This window comes from Argentina silus (assembly GCF_951799395.1).
Source record: "Argentina silus genome assembly, chromosome: 16".
NCBI lineage: Eukaryota > Metazoa > Chordata > Actinopteri > Argentiniformes > Argentinidae > Argentina > Argentina silus.
The window spans coordinates 4,048,364-4,068,686 of NC_139670.1; the positions used below are offsets into that span (position 1 = coordinate 4,048,364).

General features: G+C 44.7%; 1 protein-coding gene across 1 annotated transcript; it reads right to left on the reverse strand.

The window, feature by feature from the left end:
* Positions 1-958: 958 nt before the first annotated feature.
* Positions 959-11,892, reverse strand: LOC310817483 (very long chain fatty acid elongase 6-like). Its single transcript, XM_083688103.1, has 4 exons — positions 11,621-11,892; positions 8,851-8,982; positions 6,247-6,398; positions 959-5,147 (listed from the first exon to the last, which is right to left on the reverse strand). Exons 1-4 carry the CDS (start codon positions 11,713-11,715, stop codon positions 4,717-4,719), a joined length of 810 nt encoding a protein of 269 aa, XP_083544229.1. The 5' UTR covers positions 11,716-11,892; the 3' UTR covers positions 959-4,716.
* Positions 11,893-20,323: the final 8,431 nt, after the last annotated feature.

Here is a 20,323-nt window from a genome sequence, read left to right on the forward strand (position 1 = left end):
GTGTGTGTGTGTGTGTGTGTGTGTGTGTGTGTGTGTGTACCTTTGTGAAGGTTTAGAGAAGCAGGAAATCCTACAGCCTATAAAAGGATCATGGCCATGGATTGCTTATGACATTCCATTATATTGACTTGGCAATTGGTTTGGTATGTGTTTGTAGTAAAGGTATGACCACAGTTATGCACTCAGTGGGGTTGTATAGGTTTTTTTTTCTTTGTGATATGACAATACTGTATCTATATTTAGGTATTTTTATATGTGGACTGTCAAGATTTTGTGTATGAGAATATATCTAGTGTATTCTATGAATGAATGAAAATCAAAAGCTCTTTCAAAACAGAGATGGAATTTATTGTTACGACATTTTCAATTCAAACATTTAAACATCGAAGCCCTTGAAAAATTGGATTTTTCATTCTGTATCAGTTACACACTAACTAGACGGCAGACTCACACAGGGACGCAGAAGCATGTGTTCTAACACCACGCTACACCAGCAAAGATAATAATACGCAAACTGAATCACTTCAAATACGTTGATGTGCTTGATTGAGTTTGCCTGGCACAATGGAGCCAATGGAATAGTCACAAAATCGCAAACCCCGCCCATCTGGCACTTCAGGCAGGCCCAAGCAAACGCTCAAAGTATTTTTCAACAAATCTAATACTATTTTTTTTTACCCAGGTCGAGAACTAAGCCGACTCTGCTCACATGTCGAACAGACAGTAGAAAACAGCAGAAGCATCGTTTGGCACACAAATTAATGTTACTATAAACTGTAAAGACTGTTTTCCCTGCATATCATGATTACAGTGTACACTAAAATGCAATCATCGGTTTCAAAGTGGACAACGTCACATCATGATCATAATCATGGCTATTGACAGAGTTTTTTTTTTTTTTTTTTTTTTTTTTACAGATTCACACTTTCAGTGCGGTTTTCTGTTAAACTGATTCACATTTTTAAGCAATGCTAAGCTAATTGGGCTACTCTATAATAATAGTAAATACAGTATGTGCCTGCAAGATTAGGTGTTACATTTTAGTTAAATGAAGGGTGTTACTTAAGGGCATGTGTAACTTCCTCCTCATAGGTTTAAAACCACGGCAGAGGCATTTGACGACTGACATCCATGATTCTCTCATTTGTTTGTATTGGAAGTAAACAAATGTCCAGGATTGAATATAAGCTCCATGACATCTACGTTGACTTGACTAGCTTTGGCTCTAACCTTGTAAGGTTGTAAAATAGTCTACTGTTTATCACTGTTCTGAAATAAATGTTCTCAAACGTCTAAGTAGTGCTTGAAGGCAAGTGTCACACATACAACATTGGCCCAGTTGGTAGTTTATCCTTCCAAAAAGTCCTCAAAGTGCTCACACTTGAAGTCAATCCAACTACCCAACTGCTACAAACATACAGTGAAGTACAAGTGCTCAAGTACACAAGTAGGGCTCTAGTAAGGATGGATAGGAGAGAGATAGTGCTATCATTACAACATGGGAAGGCGCACAGAAGCTGTCAAGGGTTAAACTCACTACTGTGTTCACAAAAGACTAGTTCCTGCATCTACTGTATTGTTACCAACTAGACAAAGCCCCCTCACCTAAGCCTCTAACTTGCACATTTTATCCGAATGTACATCGGTCGTACTCAAAAAAGAGACAAAACGAAGTAATGTGCATCTTAGTGAAACATGTATATACATCGGAGGGGCATATAACACAAGTTACTTTTCTGCATGGTTCTGTGTATATAGTGTATATTTTTAAAAGAAAGTGAGCAATTACTACTAAGTAGACTATCCTTTCAAATGTCAAAATCGTATTAAAATGTTGACTTCATCATTAGGACGGATATTCATTGCTTGGCCTTTCATTATTTCAACCATCTAACAAATTTAACAACACTATTTCTATTCTGTTACAAAGTTATTTGTACTGTACATGTATTTTTACAGGTCATTGGAGTAAGACAGACTCATATAGTTGTTACATGTCAAACCATTCAACCACACACATACTGTGCATTACAGTACATAATGTCAACCGTCATCCCTTCTGAAGTAAAATGGTACCATAAGACTTCCCCTGTAATGAGCAGAACGATCCAGAGACACACTTCGAAAACAATACAGTGCATTGTTGTGACATAAAACAAAGAAATTAAAAATACAAAAATTACACAACTCAATTCTGCACAATTGAAGACAGACAGGCCCTTATTAAGTCTCACAATTTCCTGGCACACTTTAAGGACGGCTGGAGACTTTACATTTTAAGAAAATAAATTAATTCTTAAAATATATTATTTACAATGGACACATTGTTCAGTGTCACTCCCTTCAGTGCGCTCCTCTCCTCTCCTCTACTCTCCTCTCCTCTCCTCTCCTCCCACCCACCCCAAGACAATTCCCTTGTGTCTCACATCCTAGCAGCTCTGTGTGAAGAATGAGGCAAAGGTCACAATATCAACCCGACACATCCTCTGCCCTGTCTGTATACAAGTGAATCCATTCTGAAATAGCACCTTGGGTTCATAATGCAATGCAACCATCTCATAGGAAAGACTGATTTTGGCAGGGCATGTTCAGGCAACCTGTGCTACTGCACATGAGGGAGGGAAGGAGGGGTGTGTGTGTGTGTGTGTGTGTGTGTGTGTGTGTGTGTGTGTATATTGTCGGGTAGGGGGGGTTAAGGACAAAGGTCGCCTGTAATGAGCTAGGGGGAGATACTCTCACAAGGAAGAGACAGAGAGAGACAGAGAGAGACAAAGAGGTAGACAAAGAGAGAAAGATGGTAAACGAAAGCTTTTCACAATGGACGAGACACGGGACAAGGGGGCAGCAGTTCAGCCATGACAGTTCTGTACAATATGTTTACGTCATACTTCATGTGTCTAAGAGCAAACGGTATTTGAATAATCCACAGAATGTTCTACGTCTCAGAGAATTCCGTGTGTCGCTCCAAAGACGCTATCATTATGACAACTGACAAGGTTTATAGGTGTCATACTAGTTCATTTAATCTTTTGTTTAGTCTGTATATGTAATCGTAAGTCAGTGGCTATACAGTATGTCCCTAAAGCATATCAAATCTATGCACTTTCTTCATTATCATTAGATTAAACATGTTAATCATACTGATGAGTAATACTACATCCCACTCCCAGCAGAGTAATTATACACTGCCTAATTAAACAAGATTGAAGTCCCACTGAAGTGACTCTGATACCCATATGAAATCATTTCTGATTAAATGTTAGGTTACCTACTTCAATTGTTCACAATTAAAATGGTCGAAAAGAAGCAAGAAGTACCTTTTTTAACAGAGACTACAGGATTGACTGGGCGTGATGACTCACATTTTCGATGGACAGTTCATCTTGTGAACCATTCCTTCCTTGGTTCAATAAGGTTTTTAGCTGGCTTAGCCTACGGTGTCTCTTATGTGGATTTATGCAGTGTTTCTGTTTGCAGTTGGATGCTTTTACATTTTTGGTGAGTTACTTTGAAGCTAGCTTTGGAAAATTGTTAGCAACTCAACTAACATAAGTTAGCGTACAGGTAATCTTTCTAGCTTGCAAAATACAACACTGCTAGCATTTAATGGGAGAGTAGACAGGACTAGATTTTTACATAAAGAGTACCTAAAAACTACATACCCTAATTCTTCATATTTGGGAGATGCTAATTTGATCTGGTGTAGCCAAAATTCAAACCAACATACTGGAAATGACAATTTTCACTTTAGTGGGCCTTTGAGATGATGCACGCTGAATTATAAGTATTGTGTGTTTGACAGGTAGAAACTGGGTGATCTGTGAGCTGCCAACGGTGTTACACGTAATCCTCTGTGAAGGTTTCAAGTGTGCTTGCCTTGTGTGGCAATACCTACCTAAATCTAAACATGAGCACTTATCCTTCATGCGTGAATTAAGTCCCTTTTGATAATCAATCACATCATTATCCGGTAGAAGGTCTCGTTCCTGTACACATGGTGGGGGCTAAGTAATACTGTGAGACAATACCTACTGCTGCTGGACTATTGAACCAGATTTCCCTATACAAATCAGAGCCTTCCAAGTGTGAATGTGGTGTCCTGTGGTGTCCTGTCCTGACTCTTATTCATTTAAACATGCAGACTGGTTTGCAAACAAATGCTGTTGTAAACTCCCCTTGAAGAAGCCTGAGCTTAGCTTAGCTTAGCACTTGTATGGCTGGTATATTGTTTTTCACTTTGCTCTGATGGTGGTCGAGAGATTGATTAACAAAGCCAAGAAATCAAAAGTAAGTAAGTACATTAGTCATACAAACACAAACTGGCCTTTTCCTCTATCATCACCTTCCTTCCCATTTTTCTTTCTCTATTAATGTACTCCCTCCCTACATTGGGATAGCATATTAAAGTGTGCTGACCAAACAAAGGTTCCCCAGTCCAGTTCCTGTCTACTACCGTTATAACTAGTGCGTCTTGTGTACCTATGGTTCTACTGTTTATATAAATGATCTACGGACGGCTACACAAAGTCTGACGAAAAATAAAATTGGCTTGTCACAAATCGACGTGGACCCAGCAACCCCAGCTGTGACGTCACACATGCTACGGCACAACACGGTCTCCTCCCTTCAACGCGGCACACTCTAATATGATTGGCCCGGTGGTGCACATACAAACTCGTTAACCCTTTCAGACAAAGACAGACAGACAGACGAGCCCTACTCGGCCTTGGATCCCTTGTCCCCGGCCGGACTCTTGAGGTAGGAGTTGTAGAAGAAGGAGGCGAAGAGGACCAGGTAGCTGAGGTACATGAGCGTGCCCCAGGCGATGTTGTCCAGGTAGGAGGGGCAGCGGACCTCGTGCATCCAGCGGTAGACGAGCATGAGCACGGCCAGGCCCATCACCATCTGCATGATCTGGGTGGCGGTGATGACCATGGCGCAGGGGCGCGGTACCCGGAGCCCCGCCGCGCGCGCGGCGTAGTACGTGTACATGAGGGCGTGGACCAGGTAGTTCATGGTCATGAACCAGCCGCCGCCGGCCACCTGGTCCTTATAGGAGTACCAGGAGTAGAGGAGCACGGTGATGTGGTGGTACCAGTGGAGGAAGATGAGGCGCTGCTTGCGGAGGACGATGAAGACTGTGTCACCTGGCCAGGGAAGGAGGGATATGAAAATCAGTCTTTTTAAAAAAAAAAAAAAAAATATTTATGTTTTTAGGACATTTCTGCTTTATTGGGATAGAGACAGTAGAGATTGACAGGAAGGATGGGTGAGAGAGAGGAGGGGTGACATGCAATGTGTGTCGAGGGTCGGAATCGAACCAGGAACCTTGCGATTATGTGGTATGCGCATTAGTGTGCTACGCCACTAAGCGCCCCGAAAATCTGTAATTTGTATGCACATGCGCGCGTACGCGTACACACACACACCACACACACACACAAAACTGGTCTAGTATGCTGCCACATCTGTCCCACCCTAAAATACTGCACCAGGGCCAGTTCAAGGTCTAAATGTCCTTCCTGTCTCTCCCACAGGAGACATACTGTATGGTAGTCAATCATGCCCTAATGGAAAATTGCTGCCACCTCAGCATGTTCCTTCATTTACTGTACCTGGGCTGAAGCATCCCTGTGACAGATTGGCCAGCAGTGACTAGATTACTACAGGGAGGTAGAGACAGCATCAGGATGCAGGATACAGCCACACAGATAATAGGCCTTCTCTGATCAATGTAAGTGCACTAGAGAAACTTTAAGTGCTGCTGGTGAAATACCTAAACAGAAAAATGGCCACTTGGCCACTCGGCCACTCAAGGTCGTTCGTCCCGTCCTGCTTCGATCGCCCTCTCGATCTCTGCGTGGTCCTCTGACATAATTGACCAATTACCAACCCACTACCTCCCTCCCACAATGGTACGGAACATTCAGGTAAAGATGAGTTGGTGTAGAATATGTATGAATGTCTAGTATCTTTTAGGGGGTTCAATACATTTCCATCCGCAACACTGTGAACGTTTCACCTCTACGATGAAGACACCCATGTACGCTTTTCACACTACCGAGCCAAAGCCAAGCTGAACTGCACTCGGCCCGGCCAGGTAACGCGTCCAGTACAGTTTTGCTGTGTAACAGTGCTGAATAAGAACAATGTTAAAAAGAAAACCTCCGAGCCGACATGGTGCTGTGTGGTGTCGGGTCTGTGTTGTGTAAAGCCCCTCCAGTGTTTGAGCACAGGAAGTCTTACCCAGTTCGGGGGCTTTGCTGAGGACGAAGGCGTAAGCCCAGAACTTGCTGACGGGGGCGCTGTAGAAGCTGATGTCACACACCGACTGCTTGAAGCCGCTGGTGGTGAGAACGTGGAACATGTACCAGCCAGTCCGTGCAGCTCCGATGATACTGCAGGGGAATGAAGACCAGGGGGAATGAAGACCAATTACAACACGTAAGATTTACTTAAAAAAACCTCTGTTCACCTCATTGAAAACTAAACTAAATCACACAGTCTAAAAATATCTTTATTTCCATCTCTCCCACTCTTTGACCTGGTGTTCATGAGGCAAGGATGACATCACTCGGTACTGCTTCTGAAACCATGATATAATGTACGAGCTCTTTACGACGCATTGTAAACTATCCGTTTATGGCACCATTTCTCATCTGAGACACAATACCTAGTGTAGAGTGTGAGGCAATTTGATATCTGATGCCTGCCCTAACAGTGTGAGCAAAGCTCCTCATGTTTATGTACAGTGTAACAGCTAAACCACAAGCCCTGCAATGTAACACTGATCCAGTGAAGTTCCAGGCTTCCAGGACGCCATTTGCAAACCCATGCAACTGAACACCTCTGAGAGCAGTGGGAACAAGAAGAAGAGACAGTATTCTCTACTGTTCTACTTCTATATTTAACTAAACAAACTGCTTTGAAAACAGCACAGTCACTGTCTATAACAGCGCAATTCCCTAAATATAAAAGGCAGGTGTCAGTTTTGACCATCTTTTCATTAGGAAAAGCATCTACAATAGAAACGGACAGAGTTACATTTCTTCTCTCTTTTTCCATTCGGAAAGCTTGGCATCCATTGTTATATTTAAGAACCCAGTACCTTGATGAACCCCATGTGTTCCACTACTACAGCGGTTCAGTAATGAGTATATGGATTAGACCGGGGTTTCCTGTGGAGAACACACTATCCCGTCACAGCGATAGCTGGGATTGAGAGTGAGTGGGCAGGTCATGCCCAGCACGGCTCAGAGACTGGGATGACGGCCCGGCCAGCTCAGCAGGGGCTAGGACGGGCACTGATGATGATCTGCAGGCCTACCTACTGTGGTCTGTACGCACGGTAGGAAGAGTCCAGAACGTCAGATTACCCTATGCCGATGAGCCTACCTCTGTGTCTGCACACATGAAAGAGTTTCTGTAAGATTCACCCTACAAACCCCTGCTGAAACATGAGGTAGTAAAGGCCCAGTCTGCCATGTTCATATGTTACCTTTGTCTGTGCACACGACAAGCAGGCAGGCAGAGCTTAGGACACATCCGGTCACCCTAGCCTGACCTGCAAAATGAGGTACAGAGGGCCCAGGCTGCTGTGTTAGTGTGGGCACCGCAAATACGGTACATGCTGTTGGCCTGTCACCTCTGTGCCCCTTGGGGATGAATAAAGTTCGAATTGAGGGGGCAAAAAAAAAAAACTGATCTCTCCCACTAAAAGGCTCTGTGGGCGTCTACACGGTCTGGCGGGGCGCTCTGTTTCTATTTCAGACGCTTGCCGCGGCCAGCTCCATCCGCGGCGGTCTGTTACGGCGTCGGCTGGCTGTGCCATCTGACGGATCATATCAGGACAACCTCCATAGCTCACAGCGTGTCATCTCACGAGTCAATTAGGACGTGGCGTCAGGAGTGGTGCCATATGTTATGTGGATTTGGGAAGGTGTAGCACCTGGATTGCATAAGCTTTGCTGGATATTAATCTGGGTTCACTAAGCCAACGCTGTATGAATAGAATGCCTTCCTCTCAGAAACAGGCCCACAAGCAATAGAGTGAGAAAATTCTTAGCCCCAAGACAGCCCTATAGTATGAGCTGCAAATGGTATTTACCATCACATTACTTTGCTGTATAATCAGACACTACTCCGAGTGATTCCTCTGTGTACACATCACATCACTGACAAAGCCTGTTAAAAATGAATTGACACAGCCTCAAATGTTCCTGAACATTCCCCCACATGGATGCTTTAGACAGTTCATTAACCTTACTCAAAATACCCTGCAAGTATGCCTAATCCTCAGATCTCTGCCTCAAACCAGTTAATGCTGAATTCAAGATTGTCAACGGTGACAGTCCCTCCAGCACTTCCTGCAAGTGTGAGAGAAGAACCAGTTCTATAAACAACCATTTCTATCTCGTCTGAAGATCACACAACCGTGGGAACAGGGCACACTACCAATGTTCAGTTTGATTGTTTTGTTAGACCTTCCCACACAACGATTGATATAGATTTCCTGTTACTGAAAAAGCAAAACTACTTTCAACTACTGGTTTTTGCAAACATCACAACAAAAGTCTTCCGGTTTGAGTCTATGGTTTAGCTCATTCCTTTTGCGACTGCAGTCACCACATCTGGCACGCAAATGGTTTCCATTGGCCACTTGATTTTCTGTATTAACACATTCACAAAGCCATATCACGGAAATGAGTCAGTGGCTGCCATATCCCACATGGTTCCTGTATCCTCCCTTGCCTACTACACTGAATGAAGCAAAGTGTTAGCCATGCTAATATGCTAGCGGTATGCTAACGCTAGTGTGGACATTGAAATAGAGCCGACATCTCCCCTCACCTGAAGATGGCCAGACTGAGAGACCAGAGGACCAGAGGCCGACGGAGGTTCCACTTGGGCCTCTCTCTCATGAAGTGTTGTCCGGCGAAGATGAGCGCAGCATACAGCCCCACGAACATAAAGGACTTGCTCCTATGACGGGAAAGAAGCGAATGAAACATGTGCGTGAGTGAGTTAGCGATCTCGTTCATGGGTTAGGTTAATATCACAAGGCATTGGCTCGAATTTAGCCAGCCATAGGGGCTGGCTAAAACACACACAGGCAAAAGCTAAAACCTCATAATCAGTTCACACAGACAGATTGATAGATTGCCGTCATGACACAGATGATGAAGTTACATAAAACTAATAGCCTGCACAGATTATAGAGATCAGATCAGAACCGGACCTGACCACACTCCCCTGCCCATGCACAACTCCAGGTGCCACCCCCCGATTTCTGTTCTGGCAGATAGCATTTCCATATTGCAACAAACCTCATTCATAATTATGGAGCTGGATTAACTGGGATTAGCGGTTGACACACTGACCATTTACACAGTACTGTTGCCGGCCGTGGGTGATGAGGCAATTAGATTAAGTACATGGCTGACTGGCCTGTAAACAGTGAATAGTTATGCGAGCAGAATGACTGGACTGACCTGACTGGCTGAAATGTTTGTGGAAAGGTCAGTTGGGACACTCACGCAAAAATGGAAGGAACACTAAAAGGCATAGAAGTATGTGTGTGTGTGTGTGTGTGTGTGTGTGTGTGTGTGTGTGGTGTGTGTTTTAGAAGGGGGTTTGGGGGATGGACAGAGCAGATGACTAATCCAGATTGATTGAATACATATTACACCGAGGAGACGGTACTACTTGACCCAGTTTAGGATTGGGCTTCAGTGGTCGTACCCAATCCCCAACGGAGGTTTAAACTTTCACCAGCCTGTGGAACACTCTCAGAAAGCAATACAGCACACCGCCATCACTGTCTCTCTATTAAAACATGCGGATAGTGGCCTATATCTTAAAGCAATTTAAAGCCATTACGCTGTACCGCCATGTACTGTACCTGATCTTATCTGTGGGTTGGGTATTGTGGATGACAGGCGCTTTGATTGTGAGCGGCCGGCTGTTGCTATATTAGATGTAGTATGACATAATGCACTGAGAATGGGAGGCTGATATTACAGTGAGCGAGCCCCTCCCTGTCTGTAAACTGTAGTGGCTCGACGTATCCTGGCCTGTAGGATCTGACGCCCAGCTCTCTCAAATTACACAGAGCAGACTGCCTAATCATAAACTGAGTTGCACAGAGGGATGGCCCAAAGAGTGTGTGATGAGAGAGAGAGAGGGTGGAGGCAAGTCAGTGGAGGAGAGAGAGAGTGGAGGCAAGTGAGGGAAGGAGAGAGAGAGAGAGAAATAGATAGATAGATAGAGAGAGAGAGGAGGAGAGAAAGAGGGAGATATACAGTAGCCTACATTAAGAGAGAGACAAGCAGCAATAGGTCACTGCTGTGGAGGTGGGGGACAAATACTATTCACTGAAAGCCGAAATGTATGTCTTTTCAGCTGGGAGTTTTGGCTAATCAGCAGAATTAATGCTGAAGCAGGTCTGGTCCATTAATCACGTCGCTGAAGGTCTGAGTGTCAAACGGAAAGCGAAGCATCATTGGTGTTTTTCGCTTGTTACACTTGATGTGCTTTTTAATCTGCCGTCCTCCACTTCCAGGCCCTGCCCGCTGTTCACACCGTAGACAAGAGCTGGGTCTGGGGCAATGGCAGAGGGGAAATGGGGTGGATTTGGCTGGCACTGCACATTTGCTGGGCTTTTACAATCCAAACGTGACAGCTTGCCCGCCTCTTGAAACACAAAACCAAGTTTCTGTCTCTCACAAAGGCCAACGAGAAGGAACCTGCACGGTGGCACAAGCAAAAAATGTGGTTTTACTAGATTTGAACGTTTCCATGGCAACGTGATTAAAGGTAACACAAATTACTCCCCCTCGATTTCACACATTTCATTGGACACGGAGAAACCCAGCGAGGCTTCGCATGTGTGCTTGTGTGAGTAGACTACTACTGTATGAAGGTTCCCCCCTATTTCTGTCATATTGACGCTAAGCTGTGAATGTGACTTGAATACTCATCTGGAGAGAATTTAAAAAAAATAAAATGTGATAGGTAATCTTCCAAAGCAAGTAACAAACAAATCCTTCTAATCTTACAACAATATAGCCGCTTAATCTTTTTTCATGACACTTCCTGGGGTAGTTTAATCAAACTGGAGGAAGTGCTCTGTGGTAGTTTGACGTCATGTAAACCAGCAGCACCGTAAGGAGCAGCGGAAGGAGGGCTGCACCATGCCGGATGAGTAAGGTCGTTTTACCGTTTAGAACATGCTTATCTACCGACCGAGCCTACCAGTATATGGAAACAGAACTGAAGTTCAAACGGTCGTACAGTAGCCTAAGCATCCTCAAGGACATTTGAAAAAGGGGCGGGAGGGCAATAAGAAGTATTTAAATGTATGATACAGCAACAATTCAAAATGTTACTTTGTGATATCTCAATAGCAGCGCAACACATCGGCTCAACTGTAACGAACTGCAACAAATATAACAGTTCTGAATCGTTGAACAAAAAAAAACAAAAAAATGTGCCGACCGCACGTCGTGGACATGACATTGTGGGTCAATTCTAGCCTACATTGTCGACAAAGGAACGGAATTCACCGGGTGTAGACCGCGTAGGCTTTATCCAGATGTGTTCCGGTGGTTAGAATACTCACCAGTTTTCTTGCATCCATTCTAGAGCGACCCTTTCATCGAACATTCGCTCGAAATCGTATTCTGCAAGCGGGATATCGTGCTCAGTTTCGTTCATATTTGTAGCAATTTGAGTAAGTCTTCCGTAAAAACTCCTCGCCTATAGCTCTTTGCTATACTAAAAAAAGGTAAAACTGCTCAAATAGCCAAGTAATAACCTGCACATCCAACAGATATCAAGTGATTTCTCTCCGGTTTCGGAGCAAATGGGAGGATGCTGTAGGGGAGATGCACTTCTCTGCTGTCACTCACGCACCGTGGCCGAACGCGAGCACGTCCTCTTAACAGCCTGGAGTAGGAAGCAGGGGCGGGGCTTGCATCGGACGTCTGGCCATAGTCTACTCACAGCGAATAGGATGGTGTCAATGACACTGGAATTTTCACTCATAAATTGCCGGGTTTTTTCATCCAGTCAGACTGATTATACATCAACACTTGTTGAGATATATATATATTTTATTTTTTATTTTTTTTAATTTCCCCATAGTAGTAGCCTACTATATACGTAAGCTATTCTATCATTCTGTCCAACAATGGGCCTATCCTGAACATTAATCATAAATGCGACAGCCTACTGTATGTGAATGGAATGACATTTATCCAGTCGGGGATAGTTCACTGAGCACTTCTTTGTTAATAGCTGAACTCTGAATAAACTGGCATAAAAAAATAAAAGAAATAAAAGAAATGTGTAGCCAACTCAAAGGTATAGAAACCACACTTATAGTACAGTACTATTACACACTAACCTCACCTGCCAGAGATTGGTCTTATCTGCACCTGCAAGGTTTGTATGCCAAACGATGTGCCAGACCGACCTCCCTGTATTTGCTCATAGAAGTAATCTCCCTGAATCTGGGTAAAAGGGCACAACAGCGGCAGCACACTGTGTAATTTCCAAATCAATGTGCTATTGATGTGCCTATCATTTTGTCACTGCATAATGAGACATAACTACGCATTCAAATGTGGAGGCTGAATCCACCCGTTCATGTGATTTTAAATGATTTTGCATTTCCTTATGCTGCTATGCATGTATAATTATATTACTAAATATAATAATAATAATAATAATGCATTTATTTTGTAAAGCGCTTTTCTCAGTCCTTAAATACAATACATTTCATGGAGAGAACAAGAATAGATAGATAAATAAAAAGTAAAACAAAAGCACAGTCAGTCAAGTTTAAAAAGATGGGTTTTGAGGGATCGTTTGAAGGAGGAGAGCGTGCTGGATTCTTTGATGTGGTTTGGAAGAGCGTTCCAAAGAGTGGGGTTGCAGTCTTTACTCCTAATCACAGATAAAGCATTGAACAACAAAAAAGACACTCAAGTAGTTCCACATATTTAGCATGGAGCCTAGTGTACAGGTTTCCCAGAATGACATGGGCAATGGTTGCTTTGTCAGAACATGCTTTGGAAATGTTACTCTGAGTTCCCTCACTGGCCTGCTTGTAGGCCTGGCTCCCCACTGGTATGAGAATGGCGCCATCTTCTGGACAAAGCTCAGAGGTACTAGGAGGATATCGTAATAGCGCCTTCAACCCTGTATTAGCCTGGTCTTGCACATTTCGGCTATTACACAACTCTGCTGAAGAAATCTTCAAAGTTGTTTAGCCTCAACACATGAATATGAAGATAACATAAATATACTTTAGATATGTAGATAGAATAGATTGATTACACTATGATAGGCAAATGTCGTCCCAAATACTTAGACGCACTTGTCCTCTGAGGAGTTCTCATGGAATGAAAAGAGAGTTGTTTGTTTGAGGAGTACAAAGTGAAAGACAGGCTGTGAATGTGAGAACAAGGCGTCATGTTGTGCCCAGCCTCTACCAGGCAGTATGCCAGCTTGGGCTGCTGGCATGAGGACAGACAACTCTGCTCTCAACCTCACTGCCCTTTGGTCTACTTACATGCTGCCCCAAAGCCAACAGATGGCGTAAGAGAGCAATGAATCCCAAAATCAAACTCTTGACTCCAAACTGACTTTGTGGATCTGAGGTAAAAGCTCATGCCTTGCCCTCTGATGTGTGGGACGTGGGTTCTGTGGGGTGTTTGGTATATTGCTTATGGCTATCCAATCCTCTCAGATCTAGGCCTACACAAGTAATACCAGCAAAACTAGAGATTAAGGTTTGTACAGTTATCACGCAATATGAAAGAGTCCATTGTTCTGCGCAAGACAGGTCACACAACTTCTAAGGGGGAACCATGTAGTAGCAGCCTTTTGGCAGCATAGTACAGAATACTGTCAAACCTCCCTGGCTGACTGTCACATTCCTATTCTAAATAAAACCAGTCTTTGTGTTAAGATCTGTGTGTGTGTGTGTGTGTGTGTGTGTGTGTGTGTGTGTGTGTGCTTTTGTGTTTCTTTGCTGCTTTTCATCCATGATTCCCTTCTAAGACTGATAAGGTTGTTTCCAAAATGTCTGCAGTGCACCCCACTTACTACATCAAAGACGGTTGCTGTTATCTACGAAGCAGGCTTCCTATCTTGTTGCAAGAGCATTCCATTAGGGGTAAGAACATTTTCACCCAATTATCTTAATTTTCCACCCTTGAACTTCTTAAGTGTGCTTATCGCACCACTGTGCGGCTTTTCTCAAACCTAGCTTTTCCACAGCATGAAACCTACAGACAAAACTTACAGTAAGCCTACTAGTCTCTTAGGAACATTGCAGATGTATGATGTCCTGTATGTTCATGTACTGTATGTGTAACACCTTTAAGCCAAAGCATGATATACCCCTCTTTCAATTATCATTTATCAGATTTTGGGGTGGAACATCTTCACTATTGAGTCCCTGAAAGGCTGACTGAAGCCTTGCCAACAGCTTTGAATGACATCATCGTCGCCGAAGGATCGCCACTCTACCTGAATAACTTGTCACACCTGCAAGTAATAACAGTTGGAGCTGCAGTGACTGGGCATGCTCGCGCCGGAGGGGCGGGTGTGGGTGAGCGTGCTCTAAAGTGTGTTGTGATGTCTGCGAAGATAGAATCCTGTAGGATGCAGTAGGACGTTCTTCCTGTCATTCTTCTTCCTTATATAAAACCCCGGAGAAAATAAACGGCGGAGCTGTCCGTTTCAGGACCACACACACACACTGTCGCCTTCCTGTAGCCTGTCGCGTAATGTCTATTTCTAACTTGATGAGCGAGCGTTACCCCCTGCCTGCCCGAAGGAACCCGGAGCTCCAGGAGCCGCTTATTGCTATGCGGACTGCAGTGGCAATATCAGCGTGTTGCCTGCAGTAGACGCCGGTGTTGTATCTTTTACCACTGGCATCCCGTGTGTTATTCATACGGTCAGACCGCGACAGTGCTATCCGTCGGCAACGTTATACCTTATTTCCCGGTAAGTGACGCGTTTGTCTTGCCTATATCTTTGGTAACCGAATGATTCAGGCTTCAAGACGTCACGTCCCTGTGCGTTTGTGGGTTGTGGGTTATGAGTGATAATATGTCATGTATGTGTACAGAAGCCTGCTGTGCAGACGTATATTACTATTGTAATTGAACAGACGAACTTGTGCTTCGGGTCATTGCACCACTGACAAGCCAAATCATACTTATTGTACCTGTAGGTTACGCAACCTCTAATAAGGTCATAGTGTGTCTCGATGTTGCTGTAAATAAACAGGTATTTATCACCTGTATGGCCATGATTTTGATCACACACATTGATTTAAAAAACAAAACAAATTAAGTTTTGCGTGTTTGAGGAAAAGTGAGTCATAAATGACTAGTTGAGCATGATAGATTGGGAGCTACGTGAGGGGACTGTGATGAGGACTTTCGCATCGGAATCTGTTCCTGTATCAGACAATCTGCACCTGAATACAACAGGCAGAGACAAAGGAGACATAGGCCTATACAGTACCAAAACTCTTATTATAGAAGACAAATGTACCATACAATGTTATTTATGATATCAATTCAGTTTGTGCTTGTTAGAAGTTTGGTTATTAATTAATTCAATCCTGGGGTCATTGAATTAATTAAGAAATAGTTCTTCTGTGAGAAAATCATAACAATTTCTCTTAAACATCTGGCAACTAACATTTCTGCACATTATAACTGCATTTGTGAACTTCAAGTTACAAGTGTGATAAGTGTTACAAGTTACATTTATCAAATGTCCTTCATTTTGCGTAAATGTTGTCTTGCAAGTGAACATCAGTCAAGTCAACCCCTGACAACAACACATTTGCCATTCATCAACAGACTTTGCCATCGTCCTATCAACTGTTTTCGAAGCTCGTCACCAAATAGAACTTCTTGCGTTATTGTAACCATTATAAATGTGGACAGACCAGTTACAAGGAACACAAAAGGTTATCGTAACCTTTTTAGAGGACTATCATGTTGATTAGTACAGCGGGCTTTTATGAAATTCAATAATAGCATTTTTTAGATGAAGTCATGGTTTGCAGTGGTTCCCCCTCTGATTTCCCCCCCTCCACTGGTGTGTGGATTTCCCGGTGATTCTATTTATAGATGAGGTCTTCTTCCATAAGGTATTGGCTGTAATATATGATGATGTATTCTGATGGTGATAAATGATACTGCAGAGACTGCTCACTATTGCAGCTAGACCTCAGGGGAAGCAGACCACATGACGTGACCACACTAAGACCCCTGTCAAATGTCTCCTGGCGTGAGTCCTGTCTACAGCCGAGGGCAGCTGACAGTGTTTGGTTTTATTTGTTGCAGTTTATGGAGTGTTTTTCACCAGGGCGCTGAACTAGGCTTGTAATGTTTTGGTGTAATAAGCGGACCCAGGTGTGGTGCATATAAAGGGAGGCAGACGGGTAGGTAGCGGTACCAAACAAAAGGTTCTTTACTTAAAGCAGAGTAGGCAGAACAGGATACAAACACCGACTTAAGTGGAGGGGCGAACGTGACCGGCGGTGAGGGACTCCTCTATGTATGCCGCCATGGCTAGGGTCTCGGGGCGAGACAGAGAACAAAAGGGGGAGAACACTGTCTCCAAAAACAGTACTCGTATATTCAAAGGCTTACGTATCTCAAGCGACCAACAAACGGTGAAACACACTGTGAAGACTGAGCGGGGAGTGAAGGGAAGTGAGGGTACATAAAGCATCAGTGACAATTAAACAGGTGCAGGTGATTAGTCCATGAGTGAGGCGGCACAGTGGACGACCGGAGGGAGACACCTTAGAAAGGGGCCCGCCTGGAACACTGCGGGTGCATTCGCAAGGCCGAAGGGCATGACCAAGTACTCATAGTGGCCACTAGGGGTGTTAAAGGCTGTTTTCCACTCATCTCCCTCCCTGATTCTCATCAGATTGTATGCGTTGTGAATATCCGGGCCCCCTGCAGGGACTCAAAAGCCGTCGTCATCAGGAGAAGCGGGTAGCGGTTCTTGGTGGTGACGTTGTTAAGTCCTCTGTAATCGAAAAAGGGGCGCTGTCCTCCATCCTTCTTCGCCACAAAGAAGAACCCCGCGCCTGCGGGGGAAGTGGAGGGGCGAACGTGACCGGCGGTGAGGGACTCCTCTATGTATGCCGCCATGGCTAGGGTCTCGGGGCGAGACAGAGAACAAAAGGGGGAGAACACAGTCTCCAAAAACAGTACTCGTATATTCAAAGGCTTACGTATCTCAAGCGACCAACAAACGGTGAAACACACTGTGAAGACTCAGCGGGGAGTGAAGGGAAGTGAGGGTACATAAAGCATCAGTGACAATTAAACAGGTGCAGGTGATTAGTCCATGAGTGAGGCGGCACAGTGGACGACCGGAGGGAGAAGCCTAGGGACCACACTGGGGAGCACCAGCTCAGCGATGCCCTGACACAGGTAGAGATAGTGTATTCCCACTGCAACTCAGACATACACTTAAACTACTGTATACATGCAGAAGAGAGAGAGAGAGAGACACACACACACACACACATACGCACACACACACACACACACACACACACACACACACACACACACCCTCCTCCATCACCTTTGCAGTTCTGCTTGCCACTGCATTTCCCTACAGAGTAAATTGCTATAGTAACACCACCATACTTGCAGTAACCACTCTCCAACATACAGTAGATCACAGCTGTGCTCAGGGTCTTTACTTTTGTGCCAATGTTTCAAACTAGCCTTCCAAAATAAAGTGGTATGTCAAATACTTCATTGCGAATGCTTCATTGCTCCTCTGTGGGCAAACTGGAGTAAGGCAGAATGGAATCAATTTAAATCTGGTGATCTAATTGATCACAAATGGCCAAGATTGTCTAGGGAATGACCCAAGTACTTAAATACTTAATTTGGTGGTTAGGTCACACCGTCGTGTATTCTCTGTGTATCATGTATTGGGGTTTTGATTTGCTAACAATGAAGCAACAGAATAGCTGTGGAATTAGATACACCACAGATGGATTACATCCAACCGATGCTTGAGTCATAGCATGTCCCAGAGCTGGGCTGAAGTCTGCTTGGCTGTAGCCGTGGTTAGAAGGGACCCGATCGATTCTCATTGTGACTGTGTTGGTGATTCTCATTGTGACTGTGTTGGTGATTCTCATTGTGACTGTGTTGGTGATTGCCCGTCTGTTGACCTTCCTACTTTACGTTGTTAGTGTTGCTGAGAAAACACGCCCATCGGCAGCTGATCAGGCTTGAGAGATTCTTTTGTCTTCCTCCCACGTGTTTGCTTTGTTTTCTTCCTACCCTCTCTCCTCCTCCTCCTCTCTAACCCCTACCCCTCTCTCCTCCTCCTCCTCCTCCTCCTCCAACCCCTACCCCTCTCTCCTCTTCCTCCTCTCTAACCCCTACCTCTCTCTCCTCCTCCTCCTCCTCCTCCTCTCTAACCCCTACCCTCTCTCCTCCTCCTCCTCCTCCTCCTCCTCTCTAACCCCTACCCCTCTCTCCTCCTCCTCCTCCTCCTCTCTAACCCCTACCTCTCTCTCCTCCTCCTCCTCCTCCTCCTCCTCCTCCTCTCTAACCCCTACCCCTCTCTCCTCCTCCTCCTCCTCCTCCTCTCTAACCCCTACCCCTCTCTCCTCCTCCTCCTCCTCCTCTCTAACCCCTACCCCTCTCTCCTCCTCCTCCTCCTCCTCCTCCTCTCTAACCCCTACCCCTCTCTCCTCCTCCTCCTCCTCCTCCTCCTCTCTAACCCCTACCTCTCTCTCCTCTTCCTCTCTAACCCCTACCTCTCTCTCCTCCTCCTCCTCCTCCTCCTCTCTAACCCCTACCCCTCCCTCCTCCTCCTACCCTCTCTCCTCCTCCTCCTCCTCCTCCTCTCTAACCCCTACCCCTCTCTCCTCCTCCTCCTCCTCCTCCTCTCTAACCCCTACCCCTCCCTCCTCCTCCTACCCTCTCTCCTCCTCCTCCTCCTCTCTAACCCCTACCCCTCTCTCCTCCTCCTCCTCCTCCTCCTCCTCCTCTCTAACCCCTACCTCTCTCTCCTCCTCCTCCTCCTCCTCCTCCTCCTCCTCTCTAACCCCTACCCCTCTCTCTTCGTTTTTTTGATCAGTGACTTTTAGGTATTTCTTACTCTGCCTTAGAAAGCATTGGATAGCTAAGGAACTCAGAAATAATATAGGCCTAATCATATTTACTCAAGCTACAATACTCCAAAGACACCAATTAAATTAAGAATCAACACAATTCAGGCTATTCTTTGATTTTTAATTGGTATGTTTTTTACTATATAACCAGTGTTTTGGCCACAGAACATGGGTTGGAGTGGGGTGTGTAGTAGGGGGTGTGTTTGAGGGTGGGGGAACTGGCATTAAAACTGAGCAGTTACCATTTGGATGGCACACACACACACACACACACACACACACACACACACACAGATGATGGCCAGCATTAAGATTTTACAATCCTCCTGCGTTCTCCCATAATGAGGGGGCTGCCAGGCCAGTACAATCTGTGGGTCTCTCCTCGTCTCTGCTGCAGATGGAGGAGCAGCACTTTGCAGTGGTCTGGATTCTGCTTGCTTAATGAAACACAAACCCTGTTAAAGAGGCACTCTACTATTGTTACAGGAGATGCTGTAATGCCTCCTCGTACTATTTACTTTTGTGAGAGAGAGAGAGAGAGAGAGAGAGAGAGAGAGAGACACACACAGAGGAGTTTTAGGTTGCACTCTTGGCATGTGTGAGAGATGTTTGTAAAGTAACATTTCATTGCCAATAATTGATTTAGGCTCCTCTTTGATAGTCACAATGTCCTGCTGAAAGTCCTGCCTAATCGCCACAATTGAATTGAATTGTCACCGTACAGTGTACGCGTCTGTATCCAAGTTCAATTGCAAGGGTTGATGTTGTTCAAATTCAAACGTGTTTTTAACCGTCCTGTTTACGCTAAATTAGGCTAACTTGAATGGCTTATAATGCGGCTAGTCAAGATAGTGATCAGGTTGATCCGTTCTTGACCTTTTAAACAGATGTCTGTGGCAGCTCATTTCAGATTCAGTGTACGAGAAAGGGACTTAGCTTGACACTCATCTGAAAGCGCTCCATCATGAGTAGTTTGTCACTTGCTTAACGTACCTAAAAGTATATTTTTAAATCCAACAACAGTGACATTGTTTGTCTTTGTGGGGGGACTCTCTAGACAAGCGAAATTGCCGCAGCGGTGGAAGCAATCAAGATAATCCTTTAATTTGATCGGCCCTTTAACGT

Excerpts from the sequence above, each read along its gene's own strand:
- LOC310817483 (XM_083688103.1), bottom strand. The coding sequence starts at position 11,715 with ATGAACGAAACTGAGCACGATATCCCGCTTGCAGAATACGATTTCGAG. Across the intron at positions 8,983-11,620 it reads GAATGGATGCAAGAAAACTG|GAGCAAGTCCTTTATGTTCG; the intron begins GTGAGTATTCTA and ends TTCCCGTCATAG. Across the intron at positions 5,148-6,246 it reads CAGCAAAGCCCCCGAACTGG|GTGACACAGTCTTCATCGTC; the intron begins GTAAGACTTCCT and ends TTCCCTGGCCAG.